The 25,839-nt window shown below is 42.9% G+C and overlaps 1 protein-coding gene and 1 pseudogene across 1 annotated transcript; both read right to left on the minus strand.

Annotated features, from left to right (window-relative positions):
• Positions 1-3,068: 3,068 nt before the first annotated feature.
• On the minus strand, positions 3,069-6,265 carry LOC116396514 (membrane primary amine oxidase-like; annotated as a pseudogene).
• A 3,045-nt stretch (positions 6,266-9,310) lies between these two features.
• Positions 9,311-20,808, minus strand: LOC116396537 (proteasome activator complex subunit 3-like). Its single transcript, XM_031871193.1, has 10 exons — positions 20,659-20,808; positions 19,597-19,629; positions 19,414-19,476; positions 18,618-18,722; positions 15,570-15,621; positions 15,095-15,210; positions 13,358-13,426; positions 11,634-11,756; positions 11,460-11,546; positions 9,311-10,880 (listed from the first exon to the last, which is right to left on the minus strand). The coding sequence occupies exons 1-10, from the start codon at positions 20,698-20,700 to the stop codon at positions 10,800-10,802; spliced, it is 771 nt and encodes a 256-aa protein (XP_031727053.1). The 5' UTR covers positions 20,701-20,808; the 3' UTR covers positions 9,311-10,799.
• Positions 20,809-25,839: the final 5,031 nt, after the last annotated feature.

The raw sequence follows: 25,839 nt of genomic DNA on the forward strand, positions 1-25,839 counted from the left end.
TTGTGATGGATCCAACAGTGTTTTGATGACTTGATTTATGGCTTCATTACCACAACATTTAAGGATTTCAACAAGTAGAACAGAATGTTTTAATGATTAAACAGGGTTGGGGTAGCTGCTAATAATGTAACCTAAAGGATTTCAGCCCAACATTGACAGAAATGAATCTCGGTTCATCGGTTCTTCAGGCTGGCGCTTCCATGACATCTTCATGTGTGAGGCATATATTTTGAAAGAACGCATAGGCCAACAGAGTTTCACCTCACCTTGGAATAAGGTGGTCTGCCACCATGCCTTCATGACCCCACATGTCTTCTCAATGATATAATGAGCCTTGCCATGCTTACAGAGGGGGTTGAGAGAATTTGAAAACAGGGCAGTTTCTATAAATCCATGGAGTTAGGGTGTAGCTTGCCGATCTATCTTCTCCTGCATACTGCAATACTGTTTGTTAACAAGTGAAACTAATTCGTTTTTTACATTACACACTATATACGGTTTGTTATATCAGTGTTGACTGTTCTCTCCTCTCCCAATGCTTACACAGTAAGAACAAGCTTTTATTTGTTTCCTGAACCCTAAAAATAACCAATATTTACAAAAATACTTTGAGTATAATATTTATTTCTCCTGTCTTCTAAAATTAGTATTGTCCTCTTTTATTCCTCATTTAGTTTCCTTCCACTGTACCTACCAGTAGGAGACAGTGATTATTTTAGCGTTATATCGTGTTTCTTATTATGAAATTGCACCGTTAACAAGTTAGTTAGTTTAGTGTTTAACTGTGCTTACATATGTTTGAGGAGTACACAAATTACAACTGAGACGGATGGGAATGTCATTCCTTTTGGAGTTATTTTGTCACAAATAAAAGTATTCGCCATATGAGAAAAAATAACCTGATGATGGTGCTAGATGAAAGGTCAGAGAATCACCAAAGGTTTTACGGTTTATCCTCAAGCAGTAGCCCCTGGTAGGGTCTCCCAAGGCAAACAGGTCTCAGGGGAGAGCCCAGACTAAGAGCGGTTCAAAATAACCCCGATGAAAAGCAGCCCACGGTCTTCAGCCACCTCGCCCGGACCAGGGAAACCGGGCCACCCTTCTGGAGCCAGACCCAGGAGGGGAGCTCATCGGCGTCTGGTGCCTTCGCCCATGGGGCCCGGTCGGGCTCAGCCCGAAGAAACAACATGGAGCAGCCACCCTGTGGACCCACCACCCGCAGGGACAAGCATCGGGGTCGGGTGCAATGCAGACCGGGCAGCGGGCCGGGCCGAGGGCCTGGGCGAGCCGATCGCTAGCTGCACAGACTAGCTCTAGGGACGTGGAACGTCCCCTCGCTAGCGGGGAAAGAGCCGGAGCTGGTGCAGGAGGTAGAGCGATACCAGCTAGATATAATTGGACTCACCTCCACACACAGCACTGGTCCTGGAACCAAGCTCATGGAGAGGGGTTGGACTTTGTCCTTTTCTGGAGTTGCCCAGGGTGAGAAGCGCCGGGCGGGAGTGGGGATACTCACGAGCCCCCGGCTGAGCGCCTCTGTGTTGGAGTTCTCCCCGGAGAACGAGAGGGTCGCCTCCATGCGCATATGGATTGCGGGGAGTAAGGCTCTGACTGTTGTTTGTGCTTGTGCACCAAACAGCAATTCGGAGTATCCGGCCTTCTTGGAGTAGGTGGGAGGGGTCCTGGAAAGGACGCTGCCTGCTGACTCCATAGTTCTCCTGGGGGACTTCAACGCTCACGTGGGCAATGATGGAGAAACCTGGCGGGGGGTGATTGAGAGGAACGGCTTGCCCGATCTGAACCCGAGTGGTGTCTCGCTATTGGACTTCTGTGCTAGCCACGGTTTGGCCATAACGAACACCATGTTCGAACATAAAGTGGCTCATAAGTGTACCTGGTACCAGAACACCTTAGGCCGGCGATCTATGATCGACTTTGTAATTGTATCATCTGCTCTGCGGCCATATGTCTTGGACACTCGGGTAAAGAGTGGAGCAGAGCTGTCAACTGATCACCACCTGGTGGTGAGTTGGATCAGATGGTGGGGGAGCCGGCTGGAAAGACCTGGCAAGCCCAAACGTGTAGTGAGGGTGAATTGGGAATGTCTGGTGGAGGACCCTGTCCGGGAGGTCTTTAACTCCCACCTCCGGAAGAACTTCTCACACATCCCGAGGGAGGTTGGGGACATGGAATCCGAATGGACCATGTTCAAAGTCACTATTGTGGACGCGGCCACTAGGAGTTGTGGTTGGAAGTTCATCGGTGCCTGTCATGGCGGCAACCCGAGAACCCGGTGGTGGACACTGGAGGTGAGGGAAGCCGTCAAGCTGAAGAGGGAGGCCTTTCGGGCCTGGTTGGCTGAGGGGTCTCCTGAAGCAGTTGAGAGGTACCGGCAGGCCAGAAGGGCTGCAGCTGCGGTGGTCGCGGATGCTAAAACTCGGGCATGGGAGGAGTTCGGGGAGGCCATGGAGAAGGACTTTCAGTTGGCCTCAAGGAGGTTCTGGCAAACCATCTGACACCTCAGAAATGGAAAGCAGGGCCTACCCCAGGCTGTTCTCAGCAGGGGGGGGGGGACGCTGACCCGGACAGGGGACATCGTCGGGCGGTGGAAAGAGCAATTTGAGGAACTCCTAAGCCTGAAGACTTGGGGGGGGCAGCACCCATATACCAGGTGGAGGCCGCTAAGGTAGTGAAAAAGCTCCTTGGTGGCAAGGCACCAGGGGTGGATGAGATCCACCCTGAGATGCTGAAGGTGCTGGGCACTGTTGGGCTGTCTTGGCTGACACGCCTATTCAATGTTGCATGGGAGTCGGGATCAGTGCCCATGGACTGGCAGACCAGGGTGGTGGTTCCCATTTTCAAAAAGGGGGACAGTGGACTTGGAGAAGGCTTTCGATCGGGTCCCTCGGGGGTTCTTGTGGGGGGTGCTGCAGGAGTATGGGGTGCCGGACCCATTACAATGGGCCATCCGGTCCCTGCACGACTGCAGTAGGAGCTGTGTCCGTATTCTCTGCAATAAGTTAGACACGTTCCCGGTGGGTGTTGGCCTCCGCCAGGGCTGCCCTTTGTCACCAGTCCTGTTCATGGACAGGATATCTGGGCGCAACCGGGGGGTGGAGAACGTCAGGTTCGGGAGTCTCGGGATCGCCTCTCTGCTGTTTGCAGATGATGTGGTCCTGTTGGCCTCCTCGGATCGTGACCTCCAGCATTCACTGGGGCGGTTTGCAGGCGAGTGTGAAGCGGCGGGGATGAGAGTTAGCACCTCCAAATCTGAGCCAGGGTCTTGTTCACGAGTGAGGGTAAGATGGATCAGGAGATCGACAGGCGGATCGGTGCTGAATTGCCTGAAAAACATTGTTAAATATGGGGAGGTGGTCTTCCATGTAAAATCTATACAAAGCCAAACTAAATAATTATATTTACATATCTTCACTCGCACAATAGTAACAGCAGGAATCTAAGCTTGATTAAGTTATTATTATGAATATTACTCCATAGTAAGATTATCTAAGTACCTTCCCCAAACTCTTATTTTCATCAGACTAAGGCCAAAACAACTACAACATTCAGATGCTGCATTTAGCCACAGAGAAAAAGAGTCCTGCAGGAGAATTACATTACAAATCAACATCACTACTGCTTTTATTTTTTTTCTCTTTATAAAAGTTTCAGGAAGGTTACAGTCTCTACTCATATTAAACATTAAACACTCTAAACATTTTAGAGTTAAACTGAGGATTACCTTTTGACAATGCTGGAATTCCTGGAAGCCGGCATCCACATGTGTGCGTGTTCTTATGCGCCTGTGTACATGCATGATTGCAAACACTTTTCAATCTTCTGATAGTATTAAGCAGGAAAACAAACACCTGTAACAGCACACAGGAGTGTTTACGCTTTCTTTCCTGGCCGGTTTCTTAAAAAACTTTTATTATATTATTCATATTTTTCACATTTCCCCCTTGTACGCACCACAGTCCTTGTCCCTTCTAAAACGATCCTGTTGTAGAGTGCTGTCATCTGTCGTCATAGCTGGCTTCCTAGATACATCAGCTACTGTATCTTCAATGAAGGCTTGTATATTGTTTTAACATATACCAGTATTTGTGAATTTGTGGCAACTTTATACAACATAACAAACATGGATATTCCAATGCAAGTCACTGTTGTTTCTAAAAACCACTAGCTCAGCAGATACATCTCAGCCTCTGGCCACCTTAACTTAAGAAGTATTAAAACATTTTGATGAGCAAGTGTAACAATTCAGTTCTTTAAATTCAGATTTTTATACTTTTATACTTGTGAAGACATTTTTCAGATAAAAACAAATACAATATTTTTTTAAATCACATTTGCATTAAGACTGTACCTGAGCTTGCAGCTGTGCAGCTATAACTGTCACTGTTACAAGGTTGAATAGCAAAGTACAGCTCTCACCTGCTCTGTTTGGAGCTGTTTCTCCACCACCTGAGGGATCATGGCATGGCGTCCAGGTATCCAGGGCAGCGAAACATTCACAAACTCCATGTCTTTCGTCTGGAATACATTCTTCACTCCTGGAGAGGGGACATGATTGACTTTCACTTTAATTTCTGCTATTAGTCTGAGTTATAGTTTTATTTATTTACATACAAAAATGATATTCTGACAGGCTCAAGGTCCTGGAGATTCCTGCTACACCCACCTAAAACGTCAACGTCCACTTTGAAGTTGATAAAATGAGTGTGGATATTTCCAGTGACATTTTCTGCCACTTGATGACCGAATGGAAAATTGTCCTTCAATGCAAAGGAAGAGGCGATGTAGCCGGTGGCGTGTACCTTGGCCTCTACTGAGCCACTCTGGTAGAAGATGAAATCCCACATGTAGTCATAGTTTCCTATAGCTGTGATTGTCCTGAACACTAAGGCGGTGTTTGCTAGTCCTCCGTAACTGTTGAAGACAATCTCTGAGAAGTGCCTCCGTAGAGGTTGGCCCATGTCATGCTCAAAGACGCATATTGAGTTTCTGAGTCGGCGTGGAACACCAGTGTCCAGGAAATGGAAAGTGTCTATGTAAGTGGCTGAATAAGGGCAGTCGACCCCCCTGACCAACTCATAAGCACATTTACCAATGCCCAAGCTGCCGTCAAGGTATTTGGTGAGCATGAGATTTGGCGTGACGGACCCGTAGACTGACATGGCGTCTTGAACACTTAACTCATAGATGATCCTCTCTCCTCTGAAACGAACATCAAAAGCCTCTAAGCGGGCTCAGACCAAAGGCAAAGCTCCAGTCAAGGTATACAATGTGGTTGTTCTTCACACTGAATCGCTTGCCTTGTACATGAAACTGCTGGGGTCCAATTCCTGTGGGTTTCTGTCTGGGTTTGAGTGAGGCGTAATTAGGCACAGGTTTGTAGATGATTTTCTTCACGGTTCCTGCCTCGTATTGCTGCTTCAGTTCCATTATACTGTCAATGTACTGACCATTATAAAGCACTTTCATCACACACCAGGACAAATATTTGGTGCTTTGGTGGTTGAATAACATCTCAAAGCCCACAGGATGAATGTAGTAGCCCTCCTCATTTCGATACAGTGAAATCCAGGTCTCTCTGTCCCCTGACTTGACTCCTCTGGGCATGCCGTCGTAGTAAGCAGTGTAATCAGATGCCTCTAAACCGAAACTGTCCTTCAGCAGCGTATTGACTGGTTTAAGTACATCTTGCAGAAACATTTCTATAAGAACCCCTTCCCCAAAATGTACCGGACGTGCAGTCAAAGGGATCTCCCTTTTATATCTCTCAAAGGTGACATCGCACTGGTAGGACGGGTTGGGGAGAGGGCCCACTACATATTCCTTTATGTTGTTATTCGTGCCATGAAAAACCACTGCGGTTGCCTCTCTTGCTGGTTTAAGCCCGTTGGTATCCAGGTAGTGCAAAATATCCTGTTTAATTGGCAGGGAGAGATCGATCATATAGAGGTAGTCAGCTGAAGGAGGTGTAGATGGATCAGTTGAGATGTTCATCCCCGGCATCTTGGACATGTAGTCATGCACCTGTAGGAACTCTTCCACAGAGAGGTCAGCGAAGACGTTGCTGCGCTCGTCGTGCACCGCAGGTTGGACTGTCTTTACCGGTTGAGCAGGGCACTTTGGAGTGCGTTCGGTGTTGAGCCATAGCAGGACACAGTTGCCTAGGCAACAACTACGAGAACCAGAAGGCATTTGAAGATCTTGGAAATAGTTTGAGAGACCATTTCTCTGCAGCTGTACAACAGTTATAGTTGGGGAGAGGAGATGGTAGCTGTTTAAGGAGATTGTGTAAAGGGGTGTGGCCACAGATTTTAAAGACTGCTTTTACAACTTGAGAGATGTTTCTTTTGATAAGAGCGGTAGTAACACAAGTACCCATGTATAAAGTTGCTGTGAAGATTATTGGGTATCATTAAAGAGACAACAATACATTTAGGTAGCAAGAACTTTGGGATTCAGGCAAGCAATTATGTGAAACAAGTTTTTTCCAATCCCATTTTCTGAATGTTTAAGCTAAAACCTACAAGTGGTCATATTAGCGATATTAGAAAAGCATTGACAATAAACATATTTTAGCTATAGGGGTGGTAATGGTGCTGGGATGGTCAGTTAACCATTTACTGAAATAGGTCAACAAATATTGAATGAACTCTACGAACTTTGTCCAGATATTCTTGGTGCCCAGTGAGTGAATCCTAAAAACGGATCACCCAACTTTTCATAAAGCATGTCTTCATTGTGACTTAGAATGTCTCAAAAACTTATAAAATGATTATGACCTTTATTACAGATATTCAAGGTCTACAGATGATGAACAACGTTGGTGACGCCCTGACTATTCATCTTGTGGCATGATCAGGTAATGATTGTGTAGTTATCCAACATAATATCTCATCACCTACTCTATGGGCAGACACAATATCGATCCCCTCACTTTTCATCCATTGCCATCATGAGGACAAAATCACCGAGTTATTTAAGTGCATGTAAACACTGACCTGCTAGCTACAGGGAAAATAAAGAACATCTAAGTTGTTTTTCTTAGTTGTTTGATGGAACATGTGGGGGCAGACCAGGACACAAAGGCTGTAACTGCTGTGATAAGATAAAATAAGATAAGCTGATTGTAAAAATCAACGATGGCATTGATGTTTGATTGAAGATCTCTACCCTAACAAACTGCATGTACGACAGTAAAATGTTCAAAAGGGCCGTTGACTTTATTGACTATGTGTGTAAACGCTTAATTGTGTTATAGATCAATAGATACGAGTCAACAACTTCAACTGAGATTTCCAGATGTCATCACAATAACTGCTTGATTGGTGTACAGTAAGCATCAGCACTCCCATCAAACAAAACAATATCATTTATCAGATACAAATACAAGGAAACGTGATTACCAGAATCCTTTAAAAATATAGATTTTTACAAATCAAAAGTGTGTGTGTTGTATATTCCCTTTTATTTACATAAAATCTGTGGTTTATGTTGGTATTTTAGTCAGGCACCCTTCTGTCTGGATCAGGGTCTGTGTGTGATTCAGGTGAGATCGGGGGTTATATCCGTAACCATCAGTGCGCTGCAGCCGCAGAACCTACATTTTCATGTACACGAGTAATCCGATTCATTTTGAAAAGTCAGCTTTTTAAAAACCAACATGGCTCAGTTCAAAATGTAGTAGTTCATGAACACCTACAATGGTGTTCATGAAGGAAGAAACATTCACAGTTCAGTCAGTTCATTCAGGGGACATGTCGTATGAGGTCAGAAGAATGAACTTTAAGGCCCCTAGGTGCACCCTGTGGTTATTCATTACGCACAACATAAACTCAACTGATAAGCATCTTAAACTTTTGACTTTGTACCCATTATTTTTTAACCCTTTTAGATTATATTCTCAGTAATATTGGGGACCTACTTAACAATAAATGTGAAGAAAATGTATTTTTATATTGAAAACCAATCATCCTTTCTTCCTGTAAAACTAAATATGATAGTGTGCTCACGTACCAAGCGATGTCATCCGTTTATCAATCAATCTGCAACTTTAAGCAACAAGGGAGGTGTGTGTGGAGTCACAGTTCATTGTAGCTCCATGTCGCGCTACATTCTAAGCCCGATCTCTTTTAGCCGCTCAATCAAAGCCAAAGGATTTGATTCATATCCCTCAAATATTCTTTCTCACTGAGGAAGACGTTGCACTACAGAAGCTAAAGACGCTCTAACTTCCATTTCACGGGCCCTGTCTTGTAGAGGGTCCCTAAAATCTAGTAAACACATTTTTGATATTTTCAGCTGATGTAATGCATGTGTACTCCCAGTCGAAGTGTTATCAAACAATAGAGAATGAACAAAAGACAATTTGGACAGGTGGGGTGGAAACTAGGGGCCCCACAGCAAATTTGTGCCCCAGGGCCTCCAAGTAGGTTAATCCGGCAGCGGCTTTAAAGACCAATCTGTGAATTTTAAGTCATATCCAGATTTGCACTTCTGGTTCCATCATCTCAAAGTGTTTTGTTCTATGACATAACATACGTCAGTAAACACCGTACTCCTGAATTAAGCTTTACGGTGGGTCCTAACAAATGGCTAAATGGGACATTAAATGTTACCATACCGACTAGTCTTTACAGCCTCGGGTTCATATCTATGTATTTAAGTGTAGATTGAAATACATCCCACATTACTACCTAACCTCAATCGACACCCCTCACTCCCCCATCAAACGGATCATGCATAAATGGACCCGAAGGTACACACACTTACTTTGGTAGACCCTTTTATACTCCTCAGTCTAAACCTGTTACTTTCATCAGTGTCTTTTCTAAACAATACAAATAGTTCATATCTTTGCATTTTATGGAACTTTTGTGTTCACTAAATAGAGTCACAAGGGTATTTCAACAGGTAAAAAGTGATTGTACTGCATGTGATCTAATTCCAGTTGTTCAATACAATGCACTGCTATCTGTAGTCTTCTGGGGGTTGTGCTGTAGTAGTCAGATATATGGCTGGCCAACATATCAATATGATCATATTGTGATAGGAGACTAGATATCGTCTTAGATTTTGGATTGAAGTGCTTTGGACAAATAGTTTCCTTGTCTTTTTGTTTCCCTAGACAGTGTTTGCTTCTTAAGTGCAGAGGGAGGCAGGACACTGGAGAGACTCCAGATGTTACATGTCCAGAGTTTAATCTGATTAAAAGCAAATGGGATCTAGTCACTTCAGGACTGAGAGTGAATACACCTCGCCATGTTTCTCATAGAAAAAAAAAAGGCTACACGAGTTGCATTCCAATTTATTTGTTTGAATTTGTTTTAACTAGACTTTTGGACAAAGTAGCAGCCCTTACCTGGTCTGTTCCTTCATTCCTTTATACGCTTAAAGGCTTCAAATTAAATCACAATTTGCATGCACTTTAAAGACAGTCCCCGACTTCACTGTCAGCCCCCGACTTCACTGTCATCTTCCATAGAACAGTCGAGCTGCAAAATAGTTTTAAAAGCACCAGGCTTCAGTATCGCTTCATGAGGTGAACACAATACAAAACATTGTTACATCACAATGAATCTGGTGAAGATTGAAGACTGAACTGTTGAAGTGAACCCAGACACTCATGCTGTATTCTAAAGCGTTTGACAAAACACTTCTAGTTCCAGTACAAGCCTGCTTGATCACACGAGACAGATACACGGAGGCACATTGTTGAGTTTGCATTCTTATAGAAGAACAATCATCCAGCAAGTTTCCAACCCTTCATGCACACTGTAGCACACTGCTGTCTGTCAGTGCAGACCAGTCACAGTGTCCCAGGTTCAATGTGTGTATGGACCTCCAGTGTTTCTGTTTTTTCTTGGGATGCAATCGTGTATTCACGTCATTGTGATGCAAAGATGCTGCAAGTGCAAGACAAAAGAAAGTGGAGTGGGCAGGGGGAGAAATAAAGACGCAAGAATCCTCCATTATGTCTTTATAAACTGTACAGTCAAATGTGTGTGTCAGGATAACTACAACACTAAAGCTACACAACTACAGCTGTTTTCTGAGGCCCAGAGGAAAGCGGTCTGCATCCTATGTGAGTTGATGGTCGCTTAACAGTTTGACAGTCAACCGAGAGAGAGCTGAACAAAGAAAAACCTCCCTGTGGGGGTCAGGCAACATGGGGCCAAAAACAACAAAACCATTTAAGAAAAGATGATAAATCCTGGGAGAGGAACAGCATCCGGGGGTGGGAGAGCAGCAGGAATCTCTGAGCTTCGGTCCCAGTGGAGCAGATGGGAGGACGGCCATGGGGGCGGTCTTTGCTACAGCAGCTTGCAGTCGGGATAATTATGGGAGAGGAATTGTCCGAGGTCAGATTCCAGAGTACTGGAAAACCCAAACTGAAGGTAACATGTCAGAAAGCATGTGGATGACTGCAGAGTAAGGACAAATAACTAAAAACAAAGATGGAGGTGTGTGTGTGTGTGTGTGTGATTTTTAAATGCATTTTCATGGCTTCCTCTACATCATATCATGTATCATGTTTACAGCTCACTATGGTTTCACATATTGAATTGTGAGCACAGTTATATTTCAACTTTTCAATACTGAATATCAGCACACCATCCGTCCAAAGGCAGCCTCTCATTTGACACTTCATGAATTGTCTTCAGGTTGTAAAACCCCAAAACCATCAGGTACTCCAGAACAACAGCGAGAATAATTGGTCATGTACGGTTTGACTGAGCTCAGGTATTGTGTGTGTGTGTGTGCGTTTTGTTGTGTAGAGGTCATCAGTAAAGAGCTTCAGCGTTGCTGTTTCTGGGTTTCTTGATCTTCTCAATGTTCTTCAGGATCATATCGTGAAGAATCACCTGAAAGCAACAAGCAGACGTGTTAAACATGGTGCAGGTCACACCTCACTCCAGCAGCGAAGGACAGTTCCGCTAAATACAGCTCGGGTCTTATTTCCATTGTTTCTGTCTGTAGCATAGACTTTATATAAAGATGGACGACATCGACAGCTCCTCAAAAGTGAAGCCAAAACACGATTGTGGCTGGCTGCAGTACAGGTCATGAGTCCCATGACGGTTTACGGTAGTTCTCATGGCGCTGGTGGATCTTCAACTGTTGGAAGCTATAAAAATGGGGTGTGATGTCATGATTGACAGCTGCGTGGAGCCGGTGGCTCTGGCATTGTCTGTAAGGTAAGACCATAACATAACTTTCACTTTCCATAAGCGTTATTCTCTGTTACCACCATAGTCTGTATATGGTGATCTTTAAACACTAGATACTATGGTTCATGAGTCACTGACCAGAGGTCGAGCTGAGGTTCGGGTTTCACTGCGGGTATTTCACATGGATAACTCCATAATGTAGACATCAGGCTCTTCCTGCATGAAGTCACTTTTGACGCTTGTGTGGACGAGGGTTTAATAAGACAAACTCACATATTGATTCCTGAGCTCTGAAACGATGATTTTCAAACTGATGTACTCCTTCTCATCGATCTCTGTGATAGTTCTCCTGTAGTCCTCCTGCAGAGTGGAGACAAAGACACTTAATCACAAATACAACCAACCTGCTGCTTCTCAGAGACGAGACAGACTACGCGCGCTACCCACCACGTGAGGGTACTTGACAATTTTGGAGACGAGCTTGGCTCTGGTGATGTAATATCTGGAGATCTGGTCCAAGTAAGACGCTGCCTCGGACTCCACCGTCCTCAGCTCTGCCACCGTCTCTTCCTACAGACACAGAGGACACATGAGACAAACAGACATGGTGGAAGCGGACACACTGAAGCTGAATCATTGTTACACGTGGACACACACTTCTTCAGTGGCTGAAGATTTCAACCTAAAATTGTCTTCATCTGACTTTGTTTCACCCATAACGTTATTTTGATAAAGCAAAGATAATGACCATTCCCTTTCGTTTAGCTCATTTCCTTTCTAGTTGTATAGAATGAGCTCCTGTGTGGTCTCTGTGGGTTGTGATCCCTGCAGATTGTTATTCAGCAGTTGGTCTCAGAGTTTAACTCCTAAAAAAGAGAATCGGGGCAACAAGCTTCCACCGGCGTCTTGGTGGAACCAGATGACTGCCCCATGTATAGAATGCAGGTCGCTGCCTCCTCTCTAATAAACACCAACGAAGAAGACATCGGTCCAACCTTCTACCCTGAGCTTTGTCCACTGTGAATCTAAACCCCAGACATTACTTCTGGTGTAATGATCACAGGTGGAGCATGTCAGTGCTGCCCCCCAGTGTGGAACACAGGGACTGCAGAAACAGCCTCCCTTCACTGTCACCGTTAGATAAAGAACGAGAGTAAATACTGGAGAGTAAAGCCAATGAGAATCAAGCATTGTAGTGATGTGTTATGTAGTAATCTGTTCAAAATGGTGCAACTTCAATCTAGTTCATGTTAGACTCATTAAAAGGATTCTACCTAAAGTTAGAGTCTCTTTGGCAGGCAGGTGTGGATTCTGAATATCATCCACAGTATATAATAGCTGGACTTCCACCGCTTGTGTACTTTGTGGCCATAGTGCCAACGTGATGGGTATTTTCAGGTTAGTTTTTTTTTGATAATTTCTGAATTATTTCTCCTAAAGTTTCCTGGAATAACCAGCGTCATTTGATGCTTGTTACAGTGAAAAGAGACAAAGGCTGCCTCTAAAAAACATATATATACTTATATTCTATTTAGTACTCTAAAACAGTATGTGACATTTTTACAATTTCATGCTATGTTTTGTGACATGGCTTATGTTGGAGCCTAACATGACTCCGCCATGACTATTAAAATGAGGAAGACAGGTAGTGCTGCACTGGGTCAAGACAGTCAGTGTTGGGAGTGTTTTCAGCTCATAAAAAACAATGTCCAGTTTATGTAAGAAAGAATTGCTTAGTGTTAGTAGGCAGTCGGATTAAAAACTCTTTAATAATTGGACATAATTAATATAATAACTTTTAGCTTACAATCAGATTGCCTCTGATGATTTAGAGACTGCCGACTAACACCAAGGACTTTTATTTGTACCTTATGACTGTTCCAATGTTCTGTTGTGTAAGTATCGTTGTGGACATCTCAGTGGTGTTAGCTCTTGTGAAACCTTTTCCACAGTTTGGATAGATTCTGCTCATGAAGAGCCCTCGGGTTGAACATTTGTTCAGGACTTACCAAGACTGGGATGAATAAATATCAATGTACTTAGAACAAAATTAGAGTGAATTAATTGCAAAACACTTTCTCTATTTTACCAACAAATGTCTGTACTGAGAAATGTTAGCCTCTATTATGTGAAACATATTTTTCCAGATGACGCAGTCAGTGAGGACTTACCTGTATGGAGACTCCAAAGTTATTTCCATCTTCTATTCTGGGGATGAGCAGCTGGACCCACATCTTTACCTGACACAGTAGAGACAAGATGATGAGCGGATGTTTCTCAGTGCACACGACACATGGCACAAAGATGTCATTGAACGATGTCACAGAGGAAACTGGTGACAGGCGTCTGATACATTAAACTATTTCACAATAGTTGTAGTGAGAAACAATCTGAACCTCCTCCATGTCACATTGACACATTCACGCGTCAGAGCTGAACAGCAGAAGCAGCTGTTTCCTTATCCTGATGCATTTTAAGGTCCTTGGTCGGGCACCTTGGCAGCACCTAAAAAGGATGCTACTGATCCACTGTGCACACAAACGCGTGTGAGCTCTGGTGTGTTTGCCTGTTTTTCTTTTTTTTCCGGCTGGCACTGAGACCTTAAAAAGATCTGCATTCAAACAGATACATCTTACATATATATTAGTGCTGGGCAACGATTAAAATATTTAATCGCATGGATTTCTTGCGATTAATCGCATTGTTATGGCAAAGTTCAATAATGAATTCAAAAGTAGTGTATTGCGCACTTTTATTTTAAAAGTACTGCTATATGAACAAAAGGGCAATACCATTTGGTTTGCACACTATTTGCAGTATTCTCTTTACACAGTAGCAGTTCTATCTCTTCACTATCTGTGCTCAGTGTGTGACTGTATGTGAAACGTTCCACTGCTGTGCAACATGAATAAAATGTTTCAACACGTTTCAGCTAAAATGTGTGTCTTCATGACAGTCAGAGCATGTGAATGCAGCTCTACTGTTCATCAATATAATGCTGTAACTCCGAGGTGATGATGGTTACTCAGCGATCAAAGAATAAAGACACTTTACCCACAATTTAGGTGTATTTTCCCTTTAACTCACGGGATACAGCATGTTTTATTCTTAATGTGAATATAATTCATACTTTGTTGGCATCTTATTCTGAAAACCGGATGTTCGTCTGGAGAAACCGGATGTTGTCTCACGTTAATCTTTCCGCTAGCTTTTGTGGTCCTTCGCTCGCTCCCGATCTGTGCCGTTTACCGTGAATTTCAGCATATAGGTGCACTAAAGTGTAAGTGTCTGCTGAGTTGACCACGGAGATCTGAGTGTCTGCTGACTTTACCGCAGCGATGTCCAGTAGTCTCAAATTCCTCCGCCGCTGCCAGTGAGCAACGGACTTTCAAAATAAAAATAAATAAAACAATGCGTTAACGCGCTGTACAATAATTGTCGGCGTTAATTAATGAATGCGTTAACGCGATAATAACGCGTTAACTTGCCCAGCACTAATATATATATATATATCCTGTAAGAACAGCAAGAAGTATCTGATTAGCTGATCTGAGATCACCTTCAGGCTCTCAGGATGTTAAGACATCTATAAAACTCTGAGGTCAGTCCAAGTTGTGCTTCAGAAGTACCACATATCGCATGAGTCAGCTGAAAGCAATCATTAAAGAGTTAAGTTACTGCTAATGCAAACGCAACGCAACCTGCTGCTGCTTCACATTAAAAGCTTTCCACTGGCGAAGGAGAACCAGGCTTTTATTTTGGCAGGGAGCTTAGTGGAGCTTTGTTAGCAGAGCTTTTCTTCAATAAAGACGGGTCTACACAACCAGATATGGGCCTTTTCTGTGTGTGTGTGTGTGTGTGTGTGTGTGTGTGTGTGTGTGTGTGTGCGTGTGTGTACGGACACTTACTGTGTTACACTTCTCAATCAATGTCCTGATCTCTGGTTTGACTCGTTCAATCAGGTCCACCAGCTTGGTGTTGCATTTCAACATCCCCTCTGGCACCACCACGGTTTTGGTTCCCCCTGGAACCAAACACAGCGTCCACAGTTACAAACTCCTCTTCACATCAGAGACTGACGGTCCTGCTGGGTCGAGTTCTCACACTCATGATTTGAGATCAATACAGGAGTCTGTGGATGGTCCGGGACATGCAAAGCCAGCTGACTGTGGTTATTCTGCTGACTGTGCACTGTGCTCAGCGGGCACTTCACCACTGGTAAGGCAGTCCTTTCATGATCATCATTTCATGTAGGTGTGGTTAAAGTGCTCAGAGTTGGGCAATATGACTTATTCACGTAAAAATAAACACAAAATGAATTTCTATTATAAAACTGTGAACAAACACAAACAATCTTTTGAAGATCTCATCTTTAGTTGTTACCTTGCCAGCTCTCATCAGTGACTCCGTCCTCTAGTTTCCTCTTCTTGGTGTTCTGCAGCACAGACAGATGACGGCAGTTCATAGGAGCAATTAATCCAGAGTGAAATATCTCAACAACTACAACAGACTGTCATGGACCGTTCTATGGACATTTGTGATCTCCATAGAACGAGTCCTACTGACTGTGGTGATCCTCTGACATCATCACAATCTCATTTAGGATCGTGAACATTTTCAATAAGGATTTTTTTTTTAACCTTTTGAATATTACATAGAATGCAAGAATGCTATTGGCTGATCTGGAGGCAGGCTTAATCTCAAGTTCACAGACAAGAGGAGAAAGGTTTGTGCTGGGACTGTAATGCTATCTAGTTATGGAACATGAGCCCACGGGGATAGATGCCATTTGCCGTGTCTGACTTGTCCCGTGTGCCACTGTCGCTAGATAACGGCAATGGCCTTATCTAGAGCCAGTGTTTGGTCTGTACGTGGTGGGCTACTGTAGAAACAGTTCTCCCACTCTTAGTGCTGATGCCTCACGTTTTATCGCCTGTATCGTCAATTTTGTCTGATTGCAGCTCATAAAAACTTCTATTATTTACCCTGTTGGTAGTACGTCCCATCACAACGCAGCTTTTAGGCATTTTTCTGTTGTTTTTAAGCAGAAAAAACAGAAACTCTATGTTGATACTTTATAAATTTCCAAGTTAGAGGCACTTAAGCCAAAGCTCTAGGGTTGAGTTGCTCTTTGTGGTAGTGGGCGTGGTCTGTGCTCAGCTGCAGAGCAGAGATGTGTGGGAGTGGTTCAGGGGACCAGTGCCAGGGTTAACTGGCCCAGCTGTAACCTGTTGCTAATCATCCCTCATCCTGTTAAGCAGCAGCAGGCTGGAGCTCTGGTGGCCGGTGACACAGAGAGGAACACCAGCCCGGGAGAAGCGGACTGGATTGTGGACGCTGGAGCCGTTCACGTCACACAAACAAACAGGAAATGATCTGCGATTTAAAATGCTACAATAAATTCAAGGAGAACATCACTGCAATGACAGTCTGAGGTAGGAGTTTTGGTTTTACATGTTCTTTTTGAGTCCTGATTTAGGTCCAGACACCACACTGCTATTTGTTTCATATTCCCTCTGGTAGTCGTGGTGCTCACAAACCCTGCCACACTGCTTTTGTTCTTTTTAAACTGTGTGAGCGTCAGTGATTCGTTCTGTTTTGAGCTCATTACTCTGAGCCTCTGAGGAACTAGGCCGCATACCTCTGTCACATATCTCCTTTATGCACGGGACACTTCTCAGCATGGAGTAAGGAAGTGCTGAGGAGGTCCACATGAACCGTAAACCTTCTGTCTGTAATCCAACTAATGGACTCAACAGCTCCGCTTCATACTGATCTGCTACATTCAAAACATTCATTAAATGCATCTACTGCAAGTCATAGTCATACTGTTAGAGGTACTCTAGCTAACATCTGTGGAACTTCCATAAAGTTGGGGGACATTACAAGGATGATGCAGGTCTCTGCTGTCATCCTGACTTCTGGTACCAGGTATGGATCAAGCTCTAAAAAACACTGGCCACTAAATTACCCACAATGCAGTGTGTACAAATGGGTGATCAGAAAAGAGACCCAAATGAATAAAACTCGCTAGTAAGGAGCCACTGTCCATTGTTTCAGTGCAGTGTTTATAGAGCAGTTCCACTGAGGGTGAATCTGGTGTGCATCTTCAGAGACAGTAAATCTTATTGAGTGATTGTGTGTTGTATAGATTTTATGTGTTCAACTGCATCATCTTAAATCACACATTATTTGTATTTCTTTGCGTACCTCTGTGATTACCAACAGATCGCTCAGAGCCTCTCTGATACCACGTCGTCGTGTCTGGCTCACGCATTGGATTTTGTTGTAGTTTAATGCTAATAACAGGATCAACAGGACGCCAAAAAAACGAAATGATGCCGATCTGAATTCATGCTTCTGCAGGTCTGTCGGCAAGACAAACTGTTAAAATGCTGCTTTCTGAATGGAGTTCTGATCGATCAGAGCTGGACTATGCTAACACTGAAGCTGCTCCATCGACACTCAGTATAACGTCATCCAGGCGTAAATACAGAAGCAACGTCATTGTCTATTCAACAACGTGAGGAGAGTCATCAGTGATGGGCTTCAATAAGTGATCCACGCAAGTATGCAGAGTTAGTCTTTTGATAAAAACCATTAGCTGAAGCCTAGATTTCTTTAGTTAAATGTCTTTTATTAATCATTAAATATTATACTTCCTGTAACCATTCTGGGGCAACAGCTGTCGCCATCTTTACAGTTACCATGGTTACAGGTGTTGACCTCATCTGTTTACACTGGAATGGTTCATTCTCCACTCGTCATTCTTTATAATTCATCATTTTTCAAATGACTCTTCATTTAGTTAAGCTTGACCTGCGTTTGTCATATGGCTGAAATTCCACGAGTAGGTCACCTGACAACAACTGACCCATCTCCATGACAACTGCCCCCTAAAGAGACCAAGAGATGTGTCTGGAAGCGACCTGGGAACCCATCGGCTATCTGTCCGACGACCACTATTCCTGGGGATCCGGTACAACCAGGGGATATCCTGGCCACGACTTTCCCTTCAGTGCACCGGTCAACAGTTTACAGTCTGAGACGCAGGACAACATCTACAACCAGATGTTGTGGTCACGCAATGGGTGAGGAGCTCCCAGAATGCATTTCGGCCAATGAGTTCCGCCTGTTTTGCTCTCCACAAAGGAACTGTTTACGTTCATGCAACCAAAGACCGCTGTAACGTGATTGGTCAATACTACTCAGCCCACTAATGGTGCCTACAGCGTATGATTCACACTCTGTTTACACCTTGTGGTGAGAATTCTGTCATCATGATACTTTTTCCTTTAGTTTTAGTCAACCAACGATTTCACCAGTTTTGGGAACCTCTGCTCCATAATGCAACCAAATCGCATCTTTTCATTTGGCCCTGCCTATCAGGTGGGTCACAGTCACATTATGACCGATAGACTGCAGACTCACCAGGTCCACGCCATCATGGCTGTTGGTGAAGAGGATGGGCTCTGGCACTTTGAACTTAACCTCTGAATGGATCTCTTTCAGGTCGACCACGTTGAGAATGGGCTCCTGCATGAAGAGCACATGGAAAAGGTTGAAAATGAACTAGAAAAGAAAATATTACAAAAGGCCTGCAAATGTATAAACACATCTCAAGTGTTTCAGGGTCACTGTTCTAGCTTCCTCTGAGCTGGTGGAGATGACAGGATACGAGGGGAAAGAGATGCTGAATATTTGAACTGGGGACATGGTGGTCTGTGATTTATGGGGCGCCCCATCATATCAAAATGTCCATAGAAATTATGTTTTTTTATTTTAACAGGTGAATAATCATAGAAGGAAAATCAGATGTGGAAACACTGACAAATACGACCACTCAATAATTATAACTGATGTTCTAGTGCTTTGTAAGATCTTCATGATTTCATTCATCAGTGGGGACCGTCTCTCCATGTAGTGGTCTTTGTTGGACCCTTTAGACCACAGCACTGGGAATCTTTTGAGGAGCTGGTTGCGTTTGAACCGCTGGGACCAGTGTCTAGATTAAGACCGGGGGACGTTTTACCCACCGGAAAGAGCCTGGTCGGGTCGGGGGCATGGATGAAAAGGAAATGTTTGACTTCCCAGCACAGAATTCAGATGAAAATAAGTGGATCTTCTGCATTATGGGGCCCATAGAGCATACACTGCAGTGTTTTCTTTAACCTGAAACCTGTCCGATTAGAACTCTGAATTGTGAAACGAGCCCTCAGTCACTTACCTTGAGAAATTGATCCAACTCCAGGAGCTTTTTAGGGAAGAAGCTGGCAACCAGGTGCTCGGCCTACAGCAGGAAAGAGGAGGGAAGGTTTCATGATACGCTGAACGTTTGCTTACAACGCTAACAGAAGGCATGAGCCAGAGAGTACACAGAGGATCAACTTGTCGGGGGAAATTCACTCACCTCACTGCTGATCTGCTCCCTGAACGTTTCCACCTGTCAACAAATGGACGGGCAGTTAGAACACAAACATATTCCTCAAGGGTTGCCCAACAGGGCGACACACCGGCTGCTTTACTAGAGCCCATATGATCATCTGATGAGAAGACTCAGCCCTACTCTGGGCCAGCCTGTGAGCATTACTGACGTTACTGTATTTACAAACAGCCCAATACAATATGTCAGCCTAATTCTAACTTGAACTATTATATCTAATATATAGTAGCCTACTAATTTGTTACAGTAATTTGAGAAGCATATACAATGTACAGCTGTACTGTATATTGAAGCAGTCAATAGAATACGACAGAAAGCGACGCTGTCAGTTTCATTAGGTTATATTCATGTAATACATGATCATCTATTGTCCTTAAAGGGAAATATGTGGAGATTAAATCATATATTGAGTTGTCATGATACACCATTACGTCTACATCAATAACCACATATTAACTCAAATTAATTACAATAATTCTGCTTACAGGAATACCACAAGCTATTGCCTTATTCGGAATACAATAGTCAGTGTATAGCTGGGAATGTACTTATTTATAGTTATATTTATATATTTCTTATAAAATTTTACTTGAAACTGTTAAATGTATTTTTTTCACGTAAGTTCTTAAATAAATGAGAAAATACGAAGTAGTTTTCTTCCGCTTTACAATAAATGGCTTTACAGTGTGTTTATTTCATATAGCAGAACGTATCATATAGCATTGTTTAGTACATTACTAGAAAACGTGCGAATTATATTGTTATCGAGATATGACATGACCTATCGATGTGACGCAATCTGCATGACAAATAAAGTAACAATACATGTGTGAACGGTAATATAATCATCCATGTATAGCAACAGACGTGATCATAAGAGGTTTCCACGGTACACGCGCAGTCATTGTAGTCACGGAGACCAGGTGGAACGTGTAGAGTGGGAGTTGAGCTCCGTGTCCAGGCCGTGGATGGACGAGGTCCAGGCCCGGAGTGTCTCCGAGGAGTCGGGCGGGCGGCTCACACACTCACCCTGGTCTTCAGGTCCCGGTCGACCTTCAGAAGAGACGACATGGCGATGAATACACGTCAAAAACCCGCTCAGTTGTCCGGCAAAGCAAAATCTTTCCACTGTGGCTCGAGCAAGCATGCAAGGATCCGCCGATGCGCCGTTTCCGCAAGCTAATGACGCAATCAAAAAGCGACACGACATTGAGTTTTGTTTTTCTCATTGGTACCGTCAGCAAGAGACCTGTAGGTATTCCCTGACGGTCAGCAGTTTATGGCACCGCCCTCCCAGACGGAGCTGGGGTGCAAATCGAGCAGACCCTTATTGACGACATTTTCTTTATTTTTTAATGGAACATTTCCACATGTTACATTAAATGATTCCAGAAGCAATAATGTAAAAACAAACGTGTAAATGCAAATATTTGCTTAAAAAAAGAATTCATAGACATATTTGAAAAACAATAAGTAAAACAGTCCATTATTTTATATACATTTCCATATGCTTTTTATGACTGTAAATCATTTAACACATTTACCATGTTGTATGTTTTTACCTTATTTTTAATGAATATATTATAAAAGCTTAAATGTTACCCTTTCAAATCAGCATTTATGGATATGTTGCAAAAGACGTTTAAACACATTTATTATATCGATTTTTATTCTGATTATTGTTATTGTTATTGTTAGTATCTATATTATTATTTATTGAATCACCAAAAGTGAGATAAGATGTAAACACAAAATAAAGAATATGACATGATGTGTATATTTATATGCTAATGGTTATATGGGTATAACATGGGGGGGGGGGGGGGGGGCTGTGGTGCTTTTATAAAACAAGGGATTCCCCATAGAGTACTAGGTATACGGAAAAAAATGGAGTATGTGGTAGTGGAAGTGTGGTTTGAAAGGAAGGAATTTGTGGTGGTGAATTATTATAATCCATGTTTGAGAATAGAATTAAGCAAATTGGAAAATATAGAAGGGAAAGATAGGGCAAGCATAGTATGGTGTGGGGACTTCAACGCACACAACACATTATGGGGGAGTGGGATAGCTGATAGCAATGGTCAAGCCACAGAAGAAGTATTAGATGAAAGGAATCTAGTCAGCCTAAATAATGGAAGTAAAACAAGGATTAATATCAATACAGGAAAGGAGTCTGTACCAGACCTAACACTAGTTTCTAATAACATTGCTGCAGTGTGTGACTGGAAAGCATATCATGAAGGAACCATAGGCAGTGATCACTACCCAATATTCTTTAAAATAAATATTCATACACCAGTAACAGAAGTAGACAGGGGTGGGAAATCTTTTTTTGGGAAAGCCAACTGGAAGAGATTTAAGGAAGAGAGTGATGGTAATCTGAGTAAGATTAATGATGATATGCCTCGAAACTCTCAATGATATGATAACAGAAGGCCTAAAGGACTAATGGAGGAAGTTTTGTGACTCAGTTGGAAATACAACAGGAGAAGTGTAGAGAGTGGAGTTATCCTGTGCTAACAACTGACAAAGAAGTTGCGGTGACTAATAAAGAGCAGTTGCTAAAGCTGGAATAACTGCCCCAGAAGATAATGAAATATGTTAAATTATAGTAAAGCATTTAAGTGGAGATGGGCTAAAGAAGTTACTGAGATTGTATACTAACGTGTGAGAGGGAGGTAGCATACCAGCAAGGTGGAAGGAGGCTGTTATTGTTCCTATAAGGAAGCCAGGGAAAGATGCAAGTAACCCATCAAATTATAGGCCAATGCTCATCTAAAAAACAAAAGTAATGTTCTTTGCGAGATGGAGAACGAGGGGAAACTTCCAGCTGAATCTTTATGACAACAAGTTAGAAATAGTAGAGTCATTTCGGTTTTTAGGAGGACACTTTGACAGCAGAAAGACCACATTAAAAATGTTAGTAATAAGTGTAAAAAAGGTATAAATGTAATGAGATGTCTGGTAGTGTTGGACTGGGGAGCAGACATTGCATCCCTGATACATTTACAAAGCTCTAATTAAATCCAGATTAGGTTATAGTAGTAGCATATGGTTCAGCAGCAGAAACCACACTTAAACAGCTAGATGTTATCCAGACCAGGGCCCTCAGAGTTCGTGTAGGTGCAGTAAGAACATCACCTGTGTGCGCCATCCAAGTAGAGACAGGAGGAATGCCATTGTGTCTTCACAGAAAACAACTGTTGGTTAATTATTGGATAAATCTGAGGGGTCATGAAGATAATCATCCAACTAGAAAAGTAATACAGGCATGTTGGGAAAGACATAAAGTACCAAAGACAAGTTTTGTCTGGATAGGAGAAGCAACAGCAAGAAGCCTATAGTCTCTGATCTAGAGCTTTGTCATTTGGCCAATAACTCCTGTGGTTGCTAAAAGAACCGGAGGTGAACATGGAGTTGCTGCAAATTAAGGTTAGACATAAAAATACAGATTTAGTGAGTGGGTTCTACTCCCCATACTCACGTGCACGTGCATGTTTTACCAATGGATCAAAAGACCCAGCTACAGACAGTACAGGCTCTGCTGTTGCAGTTCCTAGTCACAAAATTGAAATATTTAAACGCACCTCGAATTTTTTTAGCTGTGTATACAGTTGGCCCATCATTATCATTATCAGGGGAAATGGAAACGTGGACAAACTAGCCAAACAAGCACTAGACAAAAACAAAGTAGACATCTGTATCAAGTTATCCAAAGCAGAGGAATAGGAAAAATATCAACAGAGTATGGCAACCACATTGGGACCAGGAGACAAGCGGGAGACAGCAGAGTAAGATACAGGGGAGGAAACAGGAGAGGTTACAATATCAAGATTAAGAATAGGGAACAGCAATCTACGCAGCACACTACACATGATAGGGGAGCATCCAACCGGTCTCTGTGAGCACTGCCAGGCACCAGAAACTGTACAACATGTTATCACCACCTGTATTAGGCCACATCTACACTACTCCGTTTCCATTTGAAAACACATGTTTTGCTACGTTTACACTGAGCGTCCACACTACACAGAGTTTTAGAGCACCGAAGACGGATAAGTTTGAAAACGCTGGGGTTGCGTATTCATGTGGACGGTCAAAAACGGATATGTTTAGAAACGATGACGCCCACACTCGCATTCGCTACTTGATTGGTTCTTAGCAGTCATGACGTGCCCTTCCCTGATTCGTCACACCCCTATCATGTGACCCTTTCCCAGAAGATCACAGACAACAACATTGATTACCGATCGACTACCAGGTTAATTCAACATGGACAACTGATTACAGGTGTTGCTGACCTTGTTGTCTTTACTAGCAGCTGTTGTTCAGTAAAAGTCTGCATTATTACTGAGGAAGCAGATGTTATTGAAGCGATTAGTGAGCGGCGTGTCCAGCGGTGTTATCAGACCTATGGAGCGGACGTCTGAAGTCACGGTTAGCGGCTTTAGGGAGGGTGATGGACACAAAACAGAGGACTTTCCTGTCCTTATTAATGCTTATTTTGTTCTGCACATCTATTGTGAAGTCCGCAGATAAAATGTGAAGGAACAAAAGCAGTAAATGCTCTCCAGTAGGACAGAGACTTCAGCCACCAGCAGAGCTACGAGTGAGAACAGACAACAATGAAACCGAGGAAACGAGTGAGAGACGTGTGTTGACCACATTTATGGATCATAATCTAGTAAACCTTTATGTGTAAGTGTTAATTTTAAAGTAAATTTGATGTGTGAGAGAGAGAGAGAGAGATAGAGCAAGACCCGTGTTTTTTACAAAGAGTTTGAAATGTATTTAAAAAGTATGAAATGCTGTTCCAACAAAAAGGCCATAAGAACAGTAATGCAGGCGTAGCCTGTGATATATGTTTGTATACAAGCAGAGTCTGTGCCTTAGTGACCCCTTTTCTCTTTTTCTCTTTATATTAGTTATTTAGGTTTTTTCTATTTTCATGCTGTTATTTCTGTCTATATGTTCTATCCTCTGCGATTGCCGTGGGGAAAAAAACCAGAAGAACTCCTGAGGACTGTATGATGGATTACAAATCTCTGGATTTTGAAACTTTGCTCTCTGGGATGTAAAACAGATTAAGGGATTTTTACTCTTTTTCTTTGATTTTTGTGGATTACTTTTCTTTGTTTTTGAACCAAAAGGATATATTCTGCATGGGATTAAATACCGAGTAGAAACTTTACAATCTTCGTTCTTCATTTTTCTTTTTGACAGCATAGAAGCATAGCAAGAAAGCGCTTTTCTCTCTCGCTCAGCCCCTGGGTACGTTTCAGGAAGCCCGCACAATGGCACACATTTTATTTATTTGTATTAAATAATGTAAATACTAAACATCCTGATCCACACTCCATATCAGTTAATGGCGTCAATGCACCAATTCATTATTTGCCAACCGCCAATAAATCTGAAAGAAGAAGAAGAAGAAGACAACTGATAAAGAGAACGAATAAAGCTCACACACTTTATTCCACTGCAGAGTAGAAGAGGCCAACTAAATAAAGAAAGTAAGTTAATCTTGCCACTCTGAAGGCCCGCGGGCGGGCCATCGGAGTGATAACTGCATATTTGTGTTATGCACACAACTGCCCTGTAACGATGCGTATTAATGTGATATCTCATTAGAAAGCTACGGTTCTTGTAATTCGATTTCTGCAAACCATTTCAAGATACAATAACAACAGCAGGTACAGTTAAGTCTCTGTCAAACAAGCACTCCAAAAATAGCTGATAAAATATCGCCGTGACTCACCGATTATGATCCATAACGTGCCCCTTGTGCATGCTAGTCCAGCAAAAACGGTCTTGCTAGGTGGCTAAGGGTCCTCTCGATCGAATCCAGTAAAAGATTTAGTCCAAAACACATTAGTACGTCCATAAAGACCCACGGGGGGCTGTTGCATCATTTCAAATTAGCCAGCAGATATGATAACTGGCGATCATATTTCGGGCATAACTTCACGTTCCTTGTCAACAGAGCAGAGATTTTCATCACAAAATGGAGCCTACATTCCGCCGGTTAGATTGACACCTCATTTGAGCCAATAGGAGCTTCTATAGCCCGGCCACAGTCTGGAACAGCCAACGAGAGTCCGCTTTGAAAGACAATGCCCGCCTCTCTTCTTTGGGTATAACTCGAGCCAATCGCAACAGATCCTGTTCAAACTCAGGCTCCACATAGCCAATGAAATTACGAAGCCAAGG

This window comes from Anarrhichthys ocellatus, unplaced genomic scaffold (assembly GCF_004355925.1).
Source record: "Anarrhichthys ocellatus isolate YVR2014 unplaced genomic scaffold, GSC_Weel_1.0 scaffold56, whole genome shotgun sequence".
Classification (NCBI taxonomy): Eukaryota; Metazoa; Chordata; class Actinopteri; order Perciformes; family Anarhichadidae; genus Anarrhichthys; species Anarrhichthys ocellatus.

What these genes read in the sequence shown, in the direction of transcription:
- LOC116396537 (XM_031871193.1), bottom strand. Translation starts at nt 20,700, where the DNA reads ATGTCGTCTCTTCTGAAGGTCGACCGGGACCTGAAGACCAGG. An exon ending in GCCATGATGGCGTGGACCTG is followed by an intron (nt 15,622 to 18,617) that starts GTGAGTCTGCAG and finishes TCTGTGCTGCAG; the next exon opens with AACACCAAGAAGAGGAAACT. An exon ending in TTGTCAAGTACCCTCACGTG is followed by an intron (nt 11,547 to 11,633) that starts GTGGGTAGCGCG and finishes TCCACTCTGCAG; the next exon opens with GAGGACTACAGGAGAACTAT.